This window comes from Tupaia chinensis, unplaced genomic scaffold, assembly GCF_000334495.1.
Source record: "Tupaia chinensis unplaced genomic scaffold, TupChi_1.0 Scaffold000086_1, whole genome shotgun sequence".
In the NCBI taxonomy this organism is placed as follows: domain Eukaryota; kingdom Metazoa; phylum Chordata; class Mammalia; order Scandentia; family Tupaiidae; genus Tupaia; species Tupaia belangeri.
The window spans coordinates 1,517,488-1,532,349 of NW_006159548.1; the positions used below are offsets into that span (position 1 = coordinate 1,517,488).

Consider the following 14,862-nt stretch of genomic DNA (forward strand, 5'->3'; position numbering starts at 1 on the left):
ATCGCTTTTGCTATTTCATCTTTTAGGATAGCACTTGAAAGTGAATGCACTGCTCCACGCCTGAAGTGGTTGCTGGCAAATAACTTCTGAATGGCTTTATGGTGTTCTGGTATAGAATCTTAGTATTCCAACTTCCAGTCATTTTTTTACATTCTTAGTTTCTGGCTTAATTTTATCACCTTTGGATTAAATTAGGTGACGAAAAAAGGTAATTATACATTCAAGAGCATTTTGGAATACACCCTAACATTTTGTACAGCTCTTGTCAATCCTTTTTTACTTAAAGTGAGATTCCTAATTAAGTAAGTACAAATAAGCTAAAATTTAGCTAATTTTTGGTGCCATGAAACCTTCACCTGAGATTTCTCATCTCCACAAATTCTTTCCTGAAGTGACTTATGCTTGTCATCGTTGGGTAGCTTTTCTTTGTTGAATCACAACGTGGTGTATGGGTTGGGCAGGTAATAATGGGCAGAGTTGTATGGCAGAGAACAGGTGGTTAATCTTGCTTGCTCTCTGTCATTTCTTAGGCACAGATCTTGGGGTCATCTATTAACCTCCTTCAGCCTTAGTTTCCTTCCCACTAAATAGGAATAAGATACCTGTCCTTAATTGCAAAGGATTATAAGGAAGTTTAAATAAAGTGAATGTGAAATGCTTTGCAAGCTTTAAAAAAAATGTGCAAGCATTTGATATCACTTTCATTGTCCTCACAATCTCCCTTTTAGGTTAAGACATGATTGATATTAAGACAAGAATTTTTTTAGGGCCAGCAGGTGGTGTGATGCTTGGGGTGCTGGGCTTCTACAAGACTGTGTTTCTAGTTCTGGATCTGGCAGCTTGCTTTCTCACATTCCCTTTCTCTCTTTCTTGTGAAAACAAATAATAATAACAAAGAGGCTGGCAGGTGGTGCGGTGGTGGTTAAGGCAGCTGGACTTCCACATGGCTGACCGCAGTTCAAGTCCTGGACCTGACCACTTGCTTTCTCACTTTCCTTCTCTCTCTCTGTCTCTCTCTGGTGAACTTCAAAAGCATAAAACAAAATAATGACAATGAATAAAATTAAATAAAATAATTCTTTCCAGGATTTGAACTATGGGTGGCCATGTGGGAGTCCAGTGCCTTAGCCACTATACCACCTGGTGGCCCCAGGTTTATATATTTGAGGTTTTTGCCTTAGGGTGCATGCACCTACTAGAGAGAGAGACAGAGACAGTGAGAAGGAAAGTGAGAAATCACCCCCAGGGGGGCTGGCCTCACTAATATCTTCTACTCCATTCTCCTCCCGAGATCTTGGACACACACACACATACATGCCCGGCATGAGTTTCATACCATCAGGTACGAGACTTGAACTGCGGTTGGCATGCGGGAGTACAGTGACCGAACTGCTACACCATCTGCTGGCTCCCTCCATTTGTGTATTTTTTTCCCTGAAATTTACTAATCAAGTTCCTTTTTCCCCAGTGGAGACATGCACCTTTACCCTTTTGGTTAATGAAGGATTTCTTCCAACACGATGGAAGTTGAACATCAGTGGGGACAAGCATGATTGCACACTGCAGGACCTGTTTGTTATAGAGCAATGCTTTGTGCATTATGAAGAAAAAAATGTTTGGAAAGGAAAATGAGGACACCAGAAAAGAATTTTAACTGTCTGTGAAAGATGCTTTATTTTGAATTTCTCTCGTATTTCTCTTTTCTTATGTTGGCTGTCAGCATGTGACTTACTCGTAGATGGCTTGGCTTTTGCTGACTCCCAGTCTCTTCTGAGTAGAAACATTTCTTAGAAGTATGGAGTGGATCATTTGTCACTACCCATATTGGGTAAGGAAAAGTCAGAGAAATCTGAAGCTTGTATTTAGTTTCTCTAGTTATTATGCTTCATGGGCTTGCTCCAAAGATTCTAAAAGTCAATAGGAATGGAGAGAGAAGAAAAGTTAAAAAGAAAGGTGGAATGACTCAGATAGTACATAAAAAATAAGCCTTTTCTGCTCCAAAGGAGCTTGTCAGGTTCTCATGCTAAATTTTCCTTTGCCTTCAAATAAACTGCATATTGATTGGTGTTTTGCAGTGGCGTGAAAGAACATCCTTCCTATTGCCAAGAATATTACCTTTGCTTTAAAGTGAATTCTAGATCTAACCTTTTTATAAATGGAGATAAACATTTCTCACTTTTCTATATATTGAGTTTGAGGAAATGTGTATTATAACTTTTGCTTCTTTCCCTTTCCGTTAGGTTCTTGTTCATTCTCTTAGGTCCGAAGGGGAAAGCCAAGTCCTACCATGAGATCGGCAGAGCCATTGCCACGCTGATGTCTGATGAGGTAGGGACTTAGGAAGGTGAAAGTCTGGGATGTTCTACTTGTATCATTCTTATACTGTGACTGGAGTGTCACAACTTAATCAAGGAGAATTATGTGGTTATCAGACCTCTTTATGGTATGAGATACAATCAGATGTGGCAAATAATGGATTCCTATATGGTTTTCAAAAAGTAAAGCATACATTTTGGTTTTATATTGAATTCTAAACTCTATGTTGGAATAACACATACATTCCCTTTGTAAACATTTTCAAACTTCATAAAACAGATGTATGCATATTCTTTGAAAGGGTCAAAGCCATTGTATCAACTTCAACTTTACCCCTTAAAACGTTTAACATATTAATTCAGAAAATTCAAATGCCTGTGTATGATATGATTTCAGAAGTGATGGGTCCTATGAAATAATGTATAATAAAATGGATATTGCATTTTTATTAGGTAACAGAAAGTACATGTCTTTGTTTTTTAAATTTTGTGGGAAAGTATGATATACATATAAAATGCATTAGCAACCTTTACTGCATAGTATTTACTGCTAGACCAACAGAAAAGTCATGATATAGGGCCAGCAGGTGGACTCCCACATGGCCAACTGCAGTTCGCGGGCCAGACCTGGCAGCTTGCTTTCTCATTTTCCATCTCTCTCTTTCTCTGTCCTTTTCTGACCAAATTAAAATAAATAAAATTAAATAAAATAATTCTTTTTTAAAAAAAGTCATGACACATTTTTGCATAGAAAAACAGAAAAACATGTCATGACTTTTCTGATGACCCAGTACGTTGGAATTACAACCTCACTGACTCTTACACAACTCGAATGTTGTTACATGCATTTTTAGACATGATAAGACTCTGAACTAGACTTATAGCAGGAGAAAGACTGTTAGAATAATTGAATCATTACATTCTGCTTCTCTTTCTTTCTATTTTATTATTTTCTCAAATCATTGGCTTTTACTTCATTGCTTGATTTGTAAGTTTTTTTTTCATGTGTTCAAGGGGAGAATAGAACATGTTCCTCCTCAGTTATAGAAGCTCTGTGGGGTGATTACTCAGGTGGCTACCTTATTCTGGGCCCAAGATCATCGAAGCATAGCTGTTCTCTTTTTGTGTCCTTCAAGGGAACACATATTTCCCTTGTCTCAGCAAGATTCATCTAATTTTTTTGTATGTTTATAATTCTTCTTTAAATCCTTTCTCCTAAGCTATATGAATTAGAAATGCTTGAGGCTGTAAATGATAGAGTGGCTTAAACAATTCGAGATTTATTGTTCTCACTATTAAGAAGTTTAGAGAGAGGTAGTTGCAGGGATTCATTTAACTAACTTGCTTAATGATGACCAAGTGCTAAGGCTCGGGCTTCATGGTTTAAAGACGGCATGTTTTCCTAATTGATACTAAAAGAGAACATTGCTGAGTCAGCTCCGGCCATCTCATCTCTATGTGAGGTGGGACAAGGTGATGTGGGGTCATGTTAGCTGTATTCGTTTCTTTTTGAAAAGGCCATCTAAAACTTTCCCAGACAACCTTTTTCACATATCTCATTGATGAGAGCTATCAATCTTTATCTGCAGGGTTGGCTTGGAAAGTGGATCTCTAACTTTCCTGCCACCATAGGGGGAGGTAGCAACAAAAACTGAGGCTGAGAATGGCCATGTTTGTCATAGATGCTGTGCTGGCACTTTGTAACCCCCCCCCAAACGCTACAACCCTCAGGCCAGCAAGTTATTATTTCATTGATAACTTTAAAAATTCTTTTTCTTGGGGCCAGCAGGTGGTGTGGTAGTTAAGGTGTTGAACTCTCACATGACTGACCATGGTTTGAGTAGCAGGAGGGAGCTAGAAAGAGAGGGAAAGTGAAAAATCACCCTATGGGGGGGATGACCATACCACAGTCCTTTCTCCTCTGTTTTCTTCTCAGGATTCTGGGCACACACACACATATACACCTGGCATGATTTTCAAGCCGCTGGGTCCAGGTCTCAAACCGTAGTTGGCCATGTGGGAATCCAGTACCTTAATCACCATGCCACCTGATGGCCCCCTAAGGTTTACTTTCCCAAGAGAAGAGATTTAGTAATATTTCTTAAGAATGGAGTGTTGAATAGGGGCTGTCCTTTCATCTAAGACCAAAGATTTTGACTTATAAAATACAAAATACTCCATTTATATGTAAAGAACTTACACATCATCAATTAGAATAGAAGACTAGAAAAACTGACTCAAATAATTGTGTACATTTTGTAGCTCCTTTAAAGATCTGTATTAAAAAAAAATGAATCTTTTACTTACTGCCTTGGACAGTTTAGTAATTACCTTGTTAAAAGGGAGACAAATGACCACCAATTTAAATCCCTTTGCTTTATGTTTTACCAATATAAATCAGATTTTTCTTTTTCCTATTATTTTTAAATTTTATTTTATTTATTATTATTATTATTATTATCATTACATTTGCGGTAGGACACATGCATTCACCAGAGAGAGAGAGAAAGTGAAACTTGGTCTGGGATTCCAACCATGGTTGGCTCTGTGGGAGTCCAACACCCCAAACACTATACTACCTGCTGACCCCTAGATTGTTCTTTTTCTCTCTTTCTTTCTTTCTTTCTTTTTTTTTTTTTTTTTGGAGGGGTTTTTGCTATAGGGCGCATGAGTTCGCCAGAAAGACAGAGAGAGACAGAGAGACAGAAAGCAAGAAATCACTACCTGGGGGGTGGGGTGGTAGTGGTGACCATGATGCAATTTCTTCTCCTCCATTCTCCTCTCGGGATCTTGGGCACACATGCACACATGCCTGGTGTGAGTTTAAGTCACTGGGTCTGGGACTCAAACCTCAGTCAACTACATGGGAGTCCAGCAACATAGCCATTATGCCATCTGCAGGTCCCAGATTGTTCTTTTTTAATAGGTCATATTAATTGAGAGCTTCAGTGTTTAGGTCTTAACTTGATCCTCACATTTGGTTTGAACTTTTTCTTCCTAAATTAACAGCAATTGTTTGTCCCCATAGTTTTTATTTCAGGGAATGACTTTTCAGTACATTTCTCCAAACTGTTTTCATAGCAACTGTATCAGCAGTAGTACATACCAGTGGGGGCTGAAAGGCCATGTTGTTTTATAGTATTGATAGGAAAGCAAAACAAAACAACACACACACACACACACACACACACACACACGCACACACAGTAATTTCCTCATGCCTCTACTTAGATTCTTTGAGATCGTAGTCTGAAGGTCTGAATACTTTGGGACAAACTAAGTAATAGGAACTAGGAGAACACAGTTACAGTAATAACACTCTGGGTTGCATTCTTCAGGCCTGGCCCCGTGTGAGGTAGGAGGAGCGTTTTCTTGTTGAAGCAGCATACCTCTTACTGTTCTTTAGGTATTCCATGACATTGCTTATAAAGCAAAAGACAGGCATGATCTGATCGCTGGCATTGATGAGTTCTTAGATGAAGTCATTGTCCTCCCACCTGGAGAATGGGACCCGGCAATCAGGATAGAGCCTCCTAAGAGCCTTCCATCATCTGACAAAAGGTAAACTACTAGGTAGTTGGGAATCTTCTGTTGCTGGGACAGCTCCGAGAAAGAGAGTGTGTTTGAAAAAGGAATAGGGTTAGGATATTGCACTGATACTTTCAGGTTCCCATTTCTACTGTGTAATCTCAAATCAAGCACTTAATGTACCTTGGTTTCATATTTTCTGGACACTGAGGAATAAATGTGAAATGATGTCATGTTCTCCAGTGATGACAAACTAGAGATTATGGTATTGCAGTGCATTGCTGAGATTCTTTGGGGATATTTGGGGACTCCCTGTACATGTGTAAAGATCGGTTTATTCAAGAATGAGTCCTTGTAGGTTTAAGAGATTGGAAAGTAGATGAGATAATTGAAGAGAAGCCATTTTCTAGAAATGCAGCATTTCCCAGGTGAAAGTTTCCCTTTTATACCATATATAATTCAATCAGCTTTTCTATTCATCCAGTCCTTTTTCTTGGCTCTAAATACAACACTTTAATAATTATCTATTAGTATATTAGAAAAAGATGATGATCTTTTCCCCAAAGGGGTTTCACTCTGTCTTTCCAGTTATCAGTGCTTAATACAGCTATGAAACACATGAACAATAATAATATTTTTAAAAACCTAATATCTTTTGTTGTCTTGCTTAGAAAGAATATGTACTCAGGAGGGGAGAATGTTCAGATGAATGGGGACACACCCCATGATGGAGGACATGGAGGAGGAGGACATGGGGACTGTGAAGAACTGCAGCGAACTGGACGGTAACTGATGGATCCTTTTGCTACTCTTGATGACGTTCTTAGATCTAAATCTCTATCATTCTATCAGCATTTCATTCACTGGTTTCTTCATTTGTTCAGCCAACAGTTATTTATAGTACATTTATAGTCACAGGCTCTGGGCTATGAATTAAATGAAACCTGCTGCTGTAAGGGTCCTACTTTGTTGAGGTGGGAGACAGACTTAAGTTAGCAAATAAGTACGTGATGGTTTTATGAAGAAAAGGCAGAAATTGGGACTTGTGCAATGAGAGACTAGACTTGCAATTTTAGACAGGGTGGTCGGAGAAGGTCTTTCCGAGGATGGCGATATTTGAGGAGTGAGTTGGAGATGATGAGAGACAGACTGTGGGTGAGAGTAAGCAGGGGTCTGTGACACAGAGTGCCCCGTTCATGGCTGGAGTGGAGTGACGAGGGGACATTCCAGTGAGGCCTGGGAGATGGTGGAGCATCTGTGTGGCAAGAGAACTGAAGAACGTTCACTCCTCCCCATGTGGGCTTTCATGAACCCATCTCTCCCTGTGCATCTACTCACAAGCAAGTAACAGGTTATAGACACTAGTAACTCACAGGCCACTTTTCTGTCTCCTCCTTCTCCTGCAGATTTTCCAGATTGCTTCAGTTCATTTCTATGCACAAAAATTCTTCCTTCAGTATTAGGCTCTCTTTATTTCATTTTGGGATAAATAATTTTAAGTAACACAGTCATTTTAGGATCATGTGGCTTTTTAAAAACACTGCAGGGTGGACCAGCAGGTAGTATGGAGGTTAAGATGGCTGGATCCCACATAGTCAACTGCATGGTTCAAGTTCCGGACCCAGAGGCTCAAAAATGTGCACGCATGCCCAAAGTCTCAAGAGGAGAAGAGATTGTGGTGTGGCCATCCCCCTGGGGGTGGGGTGATTTCTCTCTCTTGCTCTCTCTCTCTTTTTCTGGTGAGTGCATGTTGCTCTCTCTCTCTCTTTTTCTGGTGAGTGCATGTGCCCTATAGCAAACTAAAAAGAAAACAAAAAAAAACTTTAGAGTTCTTGAAAACAAAATAGTATGTCATTTTTATTTATTTATTCATTCATTTATTTTAATTTGACCAGAGAGAGAGAGGGAGAGTAAGAAACCAAGCCACTAGGTCCAGTATTAAAGAATTATTTTATTTAACTTTATTTATTCATAATTTGAGCAGAGAGGGACAGAGTGAGATGGGGAGAATGAGAAAGCAAGCCGCCAGGTCCAGGACTTGAACCATGGTCAGCCATGTGGGAGTCCAGCGCCACTAACTACCATGCCGCCAGCTGGCCCCAGTAGTATGTCATTTTAATATGCGATCGAATCTGAATGAAATGAAGTTCTATCTTTCTCCTGATGGCCCACTTGGGCTTCTCTTTCAAATTAAAGGGAAATTATCTTTCTCATCTTTATTCTTAAAAAATATAGAACATATAAAACCTCTCTTCCTTTCTTATTTTTTTTTTCTGAATAGTTCTCACAAACTATTTCCATTAGGAATCCTCCTTTCTATTTCTACAAAGATGGGTTTTGAGACTTAGTTTTTTAGTTAACCAGACTGTAATTTTATTTGTCCATATTTTATTTTCCTGAATGCATGGAGAGTTTGTAGGCTGCCCTGCACCATGCCCAGCCTTGTGCATACCAAGAACACCAAAGCAGAGCACCGAGTGCAGCTGAGATCCATAAGCCCCGAATGGATGGGCAATTCGGATAAAGTGTGAAAGCCCATTGTGGAAATATGGACAAGTGTGGGGCCAAGGTTTTAGGGAGCTGTTGAGCTTTGAGAGAGGGCATTGTAGGCAGGAGTGAGGACATGGGGGAGGCTAATGAGATGTGGGGTTGGGTTGGGAGGGTGAGGAGACAGATGGCACCAGTCAGCTGACCTGCTAACCACTGGCAGGGGACACAGCTTACAGGCTCTTCCATCACACACCTGTCTGACCTCCTCTCTGAGTTCCTTCAGATTCGAACCCCTAAGTTACTTTCTCGAAGGCCTGTTCTGGCCCTCCTACTTAAATTTCAACTACCTTTGCTCCACTACTACGTAAGTCTCTCCCCCATGTAATTTTTCTCCTTGATTCTTAGCACTGTGTGTTTTACTTATTTATCTTGTTTAAGGTCTGTAAAGTCTATGAGAGCAGGTCATTCCCTGCCCCCCCCCCCGTGTTGTTCACTGTTGTATTTCAGCACCCAGAAATGTGGGCATCTCAAAGTACTCAGTAAACATTGGTGGGAAGAATGACAGAATGAATGAGTAGGGTGGAAAGGGTGCTATGGCGAGATCATAAAGGGTCTTATGATCTGCTAATGTATTTTGATATGTTTCTTTAGGCAATGGAAAAAAAATGTGATTTGTCTACACAGTTCATGTCTTTAGGGAATGTGACACCCACTGTGGTGACCAAAAAAAAAAAAAGTTTTTTTTGAGTTTTTTTGGTTTACCTTAAGTAGTTAAGTAGAGAGAGGGCATTGTAGGCAGGAGTGAGGACATGGGGGAGGCTAATGAGATGTGGGGTTGGGTTGGGAGGGTGAGGAGACAGATGGCACCAGTCAGCTGACCTGCTAACCACTGGCAGGGGACACAGCTTACAGGCTCTTCCATCACACACCTGTCTGACCTCCTCTCTGAGTTCCTTCAGATTCGAACCCCTAAGTTACTTTCTCGAAGGCCTGTTCTGGCCCTCCTACTTAAATTTCAACTACCTTTGCTCCACTACTACGTAAGTCTCTCCCCCATGTAATTTTTCTCCTTGATTCTTAGCACTGTGTGTTTTACTTATTTATCTTGTTTAAGGTCTGTAAAGTCTATGAGAGCAGGTCATTCCCTGCCCCCCCCCCCGTGTTGTTCACTGTTGTATTTCAGCACCCAGAAATGTGGGCATCTCAAAGTACTCAGTAAACATTGGTGGGAAGAATGACAGAATGAATGAGTAGGGTGGAAAGGGTGCTATGGCGAGATCATAAAGGGTCTTATGATCTGCTAATGTATTTTGATATGTTTCTTTAGGCAATGGAAAAAAAATGTGATTTGTCTACACAGTTCATGTCTTTAGGGAATGTGACACCCACTGTGGTGACCAAAAAAAAAAAAAAATGTTCTTCTGCAGTTTTCTGGTTTCACCTTAAGTAGTTAAGTAGTATGTTGTTAATTGCTTCAAGCTTTTTAAGTCCAAATTCATTGTGATTTACTGACTGATTTCTGGATTAATTTGACGGCCGTGTACTTTGCCTCGAGTCACATGTTTGCCTTCTCCCGGTGCAGGTTCTGTGGTGGACTAATTAAGGACATAAAGAGGAAAGCACCATTTTTTGCCAGTGACTTTTATGACGCTTTAAATATTCAGGCTCTTTCAGCAATTCTCTTCATTTATCTGGCAACTGTAACTAATGCTATCACTTTTGGAGGACTGCTTGGGGATGCCACCGAAAACATGCAGGTGGGTATGGTTTTGGGGAGGCCACAAATAGTTCAGCCCAGATTGCCTTCCTCACCCCTGCTGCTCCGTTAGGAGCAGATGGCCTTTCAGTTACTCAGCGTGATTGTCTTTCTTTTGCTGGATGCTGCGTTTTACTTTGCTTCTGGCCTGCTGCTGTATCGCCAGCATTTTAGTAATTACAAAAATAGCTCGATGAAATCTGGCTTGAGTCACAAGTGGGGAGAAGAAGGAAAGGAAATGAGGATATACAATTCTATTTGGGCAAAAGCATATCAGCTGTTTTCATTTCGTGCAGTGCAGAAGGTCTGGAGCTTCACTATCTTGAATACACGGGCTACATTTTCTGAATCACACTCTTGGGCAATGTGTGATTAGCTTAATCTTACATATGAGCACATAGTCTGTAGATCATTGAATGGTTTGCTCAAGGGTATGTCTGCATATCAACTGGTAGAATTCACCTTTAATGAATACAAGCCAAGAGTGGTTTCTCTTATCCCTAGTCTCTCATTAAGCTGCAAAGACTCTGACTGGACCAACTTTGTACCATAAATTGTAAGCACAATCTGTTAGTTACTTTGCAGGTGGTTATTTACCTTTGTTTTGCATCAATGATTGTTGACGTTTCAGTAACAGAAGAGATGTTTTACAAATTCTCAATCAGAAAAACAAGTAAAAGCAACCTTAGTTGTTAAAACAAAAAAATGGGCATGGTGAGAGATGCTGAATACAGAGTAGTGATCTTCCTATAAAAAGACCCAGATCCAAACCCCTTCAAACTCTGTCCCTCCACTTTACTACTTAATGTTGTTTAGCCTATGTGACATTCATGAATGCTACCAGCAAGCTTATTTTTTTTATGCTGATTCTACCTTTTGGCTTTTCTTCCACTTCTTTTTCTTCCATTTCTCTTTCCTTCCCTGGATACATTCATGTTGTAGATTTCTACCTAAATACAAAAGTAAGATGACAGTTGTCTTTATCTTTGTTGACCCAGTAAAACTGTCCTGTGTTTTAACAACTGTGTTTCGTTTAAGAGCACTTTTACCTTTTAGCCCTTATCTGTTGCATCATAGCTTAGTATCCCAAAACTTAGAGGCATGAACAACCATTTTATTGTAATCTAGGTGACTGATGGGCTCAGCTAAGTGTTTTTCTCTTTAGTCCCTCATATGCTTGCAGTCAGATGGCAGCAGAGGCTGAAATCACCAAAGTTTCTTTACCTCATTGCTGAGGCTGAGAAGTCTGGAACAGCTGCAGTCTGCAGACTCTGCATACAACTTTTCCATGTGGCTAGCATGGGCTTTCACACAGCATGGGGACTGGGATGACTTATCAGAGCTCATCCTCCATCAGAAAGAAGCAGTTGTTACTCAACTTTGCTTATTCCCATGAGAATGGTACGCAGTATTTCTTCATTGCCTGGTTTTAGAAAAAAAGATAAAAATTCTTAGTGAAATCTGGTGACTTTTCCAATATTGAGAGAAGGAGAGAAAGAGACAGGTACTGTTCACAGGTCTCGATGCCATGATCCACCCCCAACCCCAGTCACCCTGGATTATGCACATGGGTATGTCTGGTTTACTCAGGGAGGACTCCAGACACCAATCTGGAACTCAGCTCTCTGTAGGTCAGCCTTGCAGAGTATCCTGTTTTATCACTGTGTTACCATTCAGCCCCTAAGTTTTATAAAATCCAATCGATATGTAGGTGGAGGTGCTATTCATCTAAATAACAGCATAATGCTAATCAACACAGGGCATGGTGAGAGGTGCTGAATACAGAGTGCAGAGGAGAGAATTGGGAAGCACCCTGAGGTCAGCATGAAGATAGGAGAGGTAGACTTAGGAAAATAAAAGAAAGCTATGACTGAGCAGATACTAAGAACAAGACTTTCTCAGAATGCGTGGAGACTTTCTTAGATAAGTTTTCAGTCTCTTTGCTTTTCACGAACATTCTTAGGGAGATGAGGACATTGTGACACCCCCTACGTATTCGCTTTAGTGCCTTTTAAAACTAATTGTAATCCTTTGCAATCTCACAAGACTTGGCTTTCGAATACTGCCTCTGAGACTAGGGAAGAAATCTGCTGGTCTATTTTGAACCTTCCTAGGTGAATCGATTTCTATACGAATGAATTCTTACGAAGTACAAGAGTGTATTGTGCAACCTGTGCAGTGAATACCGGTGTTTTTCTCCTCTGTGACACTGTGATGCATGACCTGGGATAGACTTTGCTACATTGTTGCTATTGGCTATTTTCTTGCTCTAAAGATGTCAAGGGAAACAAATTCTTTCAGTGCATCAGGATGTTAAATATTTGTACTGAAATAATCGTGCTGGATATGACTCTTGGGAGTTGACTGTAATTTAAAGTAAATCAAACTGGGCCACCAGGTGGTGTGATGATTGAGGCACTGGATTCCCACATGGCTCACCATGGTTTGAGTCCTGGGCCTGGCAGATTGCTTTCTCTCTCTCTCTCTCTTTCACTATCTTTATGTTTGTCTCTGGTGAGTGCATGTCCTCTATAGCAAATTTAAGAAAAAAATATTAATTAATTAATTAATTCCTTAAATTAAGTCATAGTTCTGAGGGTATTTTCATCCTTAAATTGATTATTTTATCAACATCTTTTGTAAATTTCATTGATAATTTCACTGAAACCATAAATGCATTGTTTTAAAATTTTCTATGAGTGAAAATACTGAAGAGCATTTTTTTTTCTACTGAAGCCTTTTTCTTTTACGGGAGATATTGACAGGGCAACAGGTGGCATTGTGGTTAAGGTACTGGACTCCCACGTGGTTGACCACAGTTTGAGTCCCGGACCTGGTGATTTGCTCACTCTCTCTCTCTCTCTTTCTCTCTCTCCCCTTTTCTTTAGTGAGCACATGTTCCCTGTAGCAAACTTAAAAATAATAAATAAAATAAGTAATTTTTTTTTTTAAAAAAGAAATATATTGGCAGAATTCTTCTCTTAAAATATAATTTGGTACTTCCAGTTGCCACAGTGGGTAGCAGAAACACTGAAAAAGAGGGATAGAAAAGTAATGATTGTTAATATATATATATATGTGTTGAATTGAAATGCAACCAATAATTTTATCTATTTTAAGAAGTAGAGAGAAAGGAGGTTTAATATGTTGAAGAATAGGTCAAAGCTGAAAAGGTGTTTATTTTACCATACAAAAATTTTGATGCTCTGGCAGTAGAGAAGTCTTCTTGACTTGGTTGCAAGAGGTAAGAATATTCTGTGGATTTGGTGCTAAGGCTCAGCTCATTGCACAGGTCTAAGGCAGATGTTGACATTACTTTACAATTTTTTTTCTCAGTTCAATAAGATTTTATTTAAAAATTTACAAAACTGAAGGAGGAATCTGATCTTTTCTCTAAAGAAAGCAATTTCCACAGTATATATTTAACCATTTTAGCTTTGCATTCAATACTGACAGAAAAGGAGCCTTCTGGCCGAGATTCTCACTCCAGCATACTCAGTGAGGTGCTTGGCATCTTGTACTTTGCAAATTTTTATGGAGTGTCTAATATGTGTCAGATACTGGTGTTAGTCCTAGGGAGACAGGTAGTTGAACAAAAGAGACAGAAGTTCCAATTCTGATGGTATTTGCAGTATAGGGTGTTGATGAAAGCAATCTTTTTCAATGTCCCCCCCCCCCCGAGATATCAGTAGTTTATTTAGGGGTGAAGTCCTCTAGCTTCACTTAGCTTTGTAAACACTAGACTAAGACTAAGCAGAAAAGCATTGGCAAAGCCTGAAATAGTCTGCAATTATATCACATGCCTTCATAAATGTGGCAGTGGGTTATTCTCAAAAGCATAGGCAGCTCAGATGAGTCAACTGAGAACAGTGTCCTTGCTTTTAAAGGCAGACAGCTCCGAAATGGTTTGCATAGGGCCTTTATTGTCAGGCTACAAATAGACATGGGTGCTGGGTAGAAACATGTTGTGAAAACACGGATGAGTCACTGCACGGCTGTTGTCTAAGCAGGCTCTTCTGCCAGCTTCTGCTCAGGAGGTCTTGCCGGCTGGAAGACAAGAATTTACATTTAAGTATTTCTTTCAGAGCTCATATACATTTTTCCATATATATAGATCATTAGATACAGATTATCTTGGGAGCTGTGTAGACCGTTTTCCATGGAACCCATGTTCAAATTAAAACAGTTGAGACTAAGATGGCTCCAAGTATAATCAAATTATAATGCCAACATAGATGACTGTAAGAATTCCCCAACTTAGCATATACATTTTGCTGATCAGCCTCCTCTGAGAGCACTTGGGCGTACAGACGAGCTATTCACAGATTTCTTGTTAAGTGTGGGCAATTAGAGTTTAGCTTGGGCTTCTGGGAGGAACTGAACCACTCTGCCAAGAGTCAACCTTCCATTCATGTAGGATCCAACCCCAGACTTGTGACTGTCCCCTGTTCTCAGAGCTCAGCACTGAAGGGCTAGAGTACAAGCTTTCTGAAGTCCGGGAATTGTACAACACTCTAATAGGCCTTGTCAGTAGTTCCCACCCTGACAGTGCTCTGGTATCCTGGCCATACTGGAAAGTAAACAGCCTTTTTAGCCTCACCATCCAAAAAACATGTGCCTCCCACAACTCAATTCACTGTAAACATGCATACCAAGTCATTGTACTGTCTTTATATTTGTGGTTGTCGGATCTACTGCTCTATTCATTTAGGTACTTCTAATTCAATTGTTAAATATCTCTCTCTCTCTCTCTCTCTCTCTCTATATATATAT

At 39.9% G+C, this 14,862-nt stretch overlaps 1 protein-coding gene across 3 annotated transcripts in view; it reads left to right on the plus strand.

Moving 5' to 3' along the window:
- SLC4A4 (solute carrier family 4 member 4) overlaps positions 1-14,862 on the plus strand; it is a 493,683-nt gene that overhangs the window by 349,591 nt on the left and 129,230 nt on the right. For all 3 annotated transcript variants that reach the window (XM_006142902.2, XM_014585732.2, XM_027769728.1), the window contains 4 exons: positions 2,241-2,328; positions 5,722-5,876; positions 6,515-6,628; positions 9,916-10,090. In XM_006142902.2, coding sequence (XP_006142964.2) covers positions 2,241-2,328; positions 5,722-5,876; positions 6,515-6,628; positions 9,916-10,090 — 532 coding nt within the window. The remainder of the gene's footprint in view (positions 1-2,240; positions 2,329-5,721; positions 5,877-6,514; positions 6,629-9,915; positions 10,091-14,862) is intronic.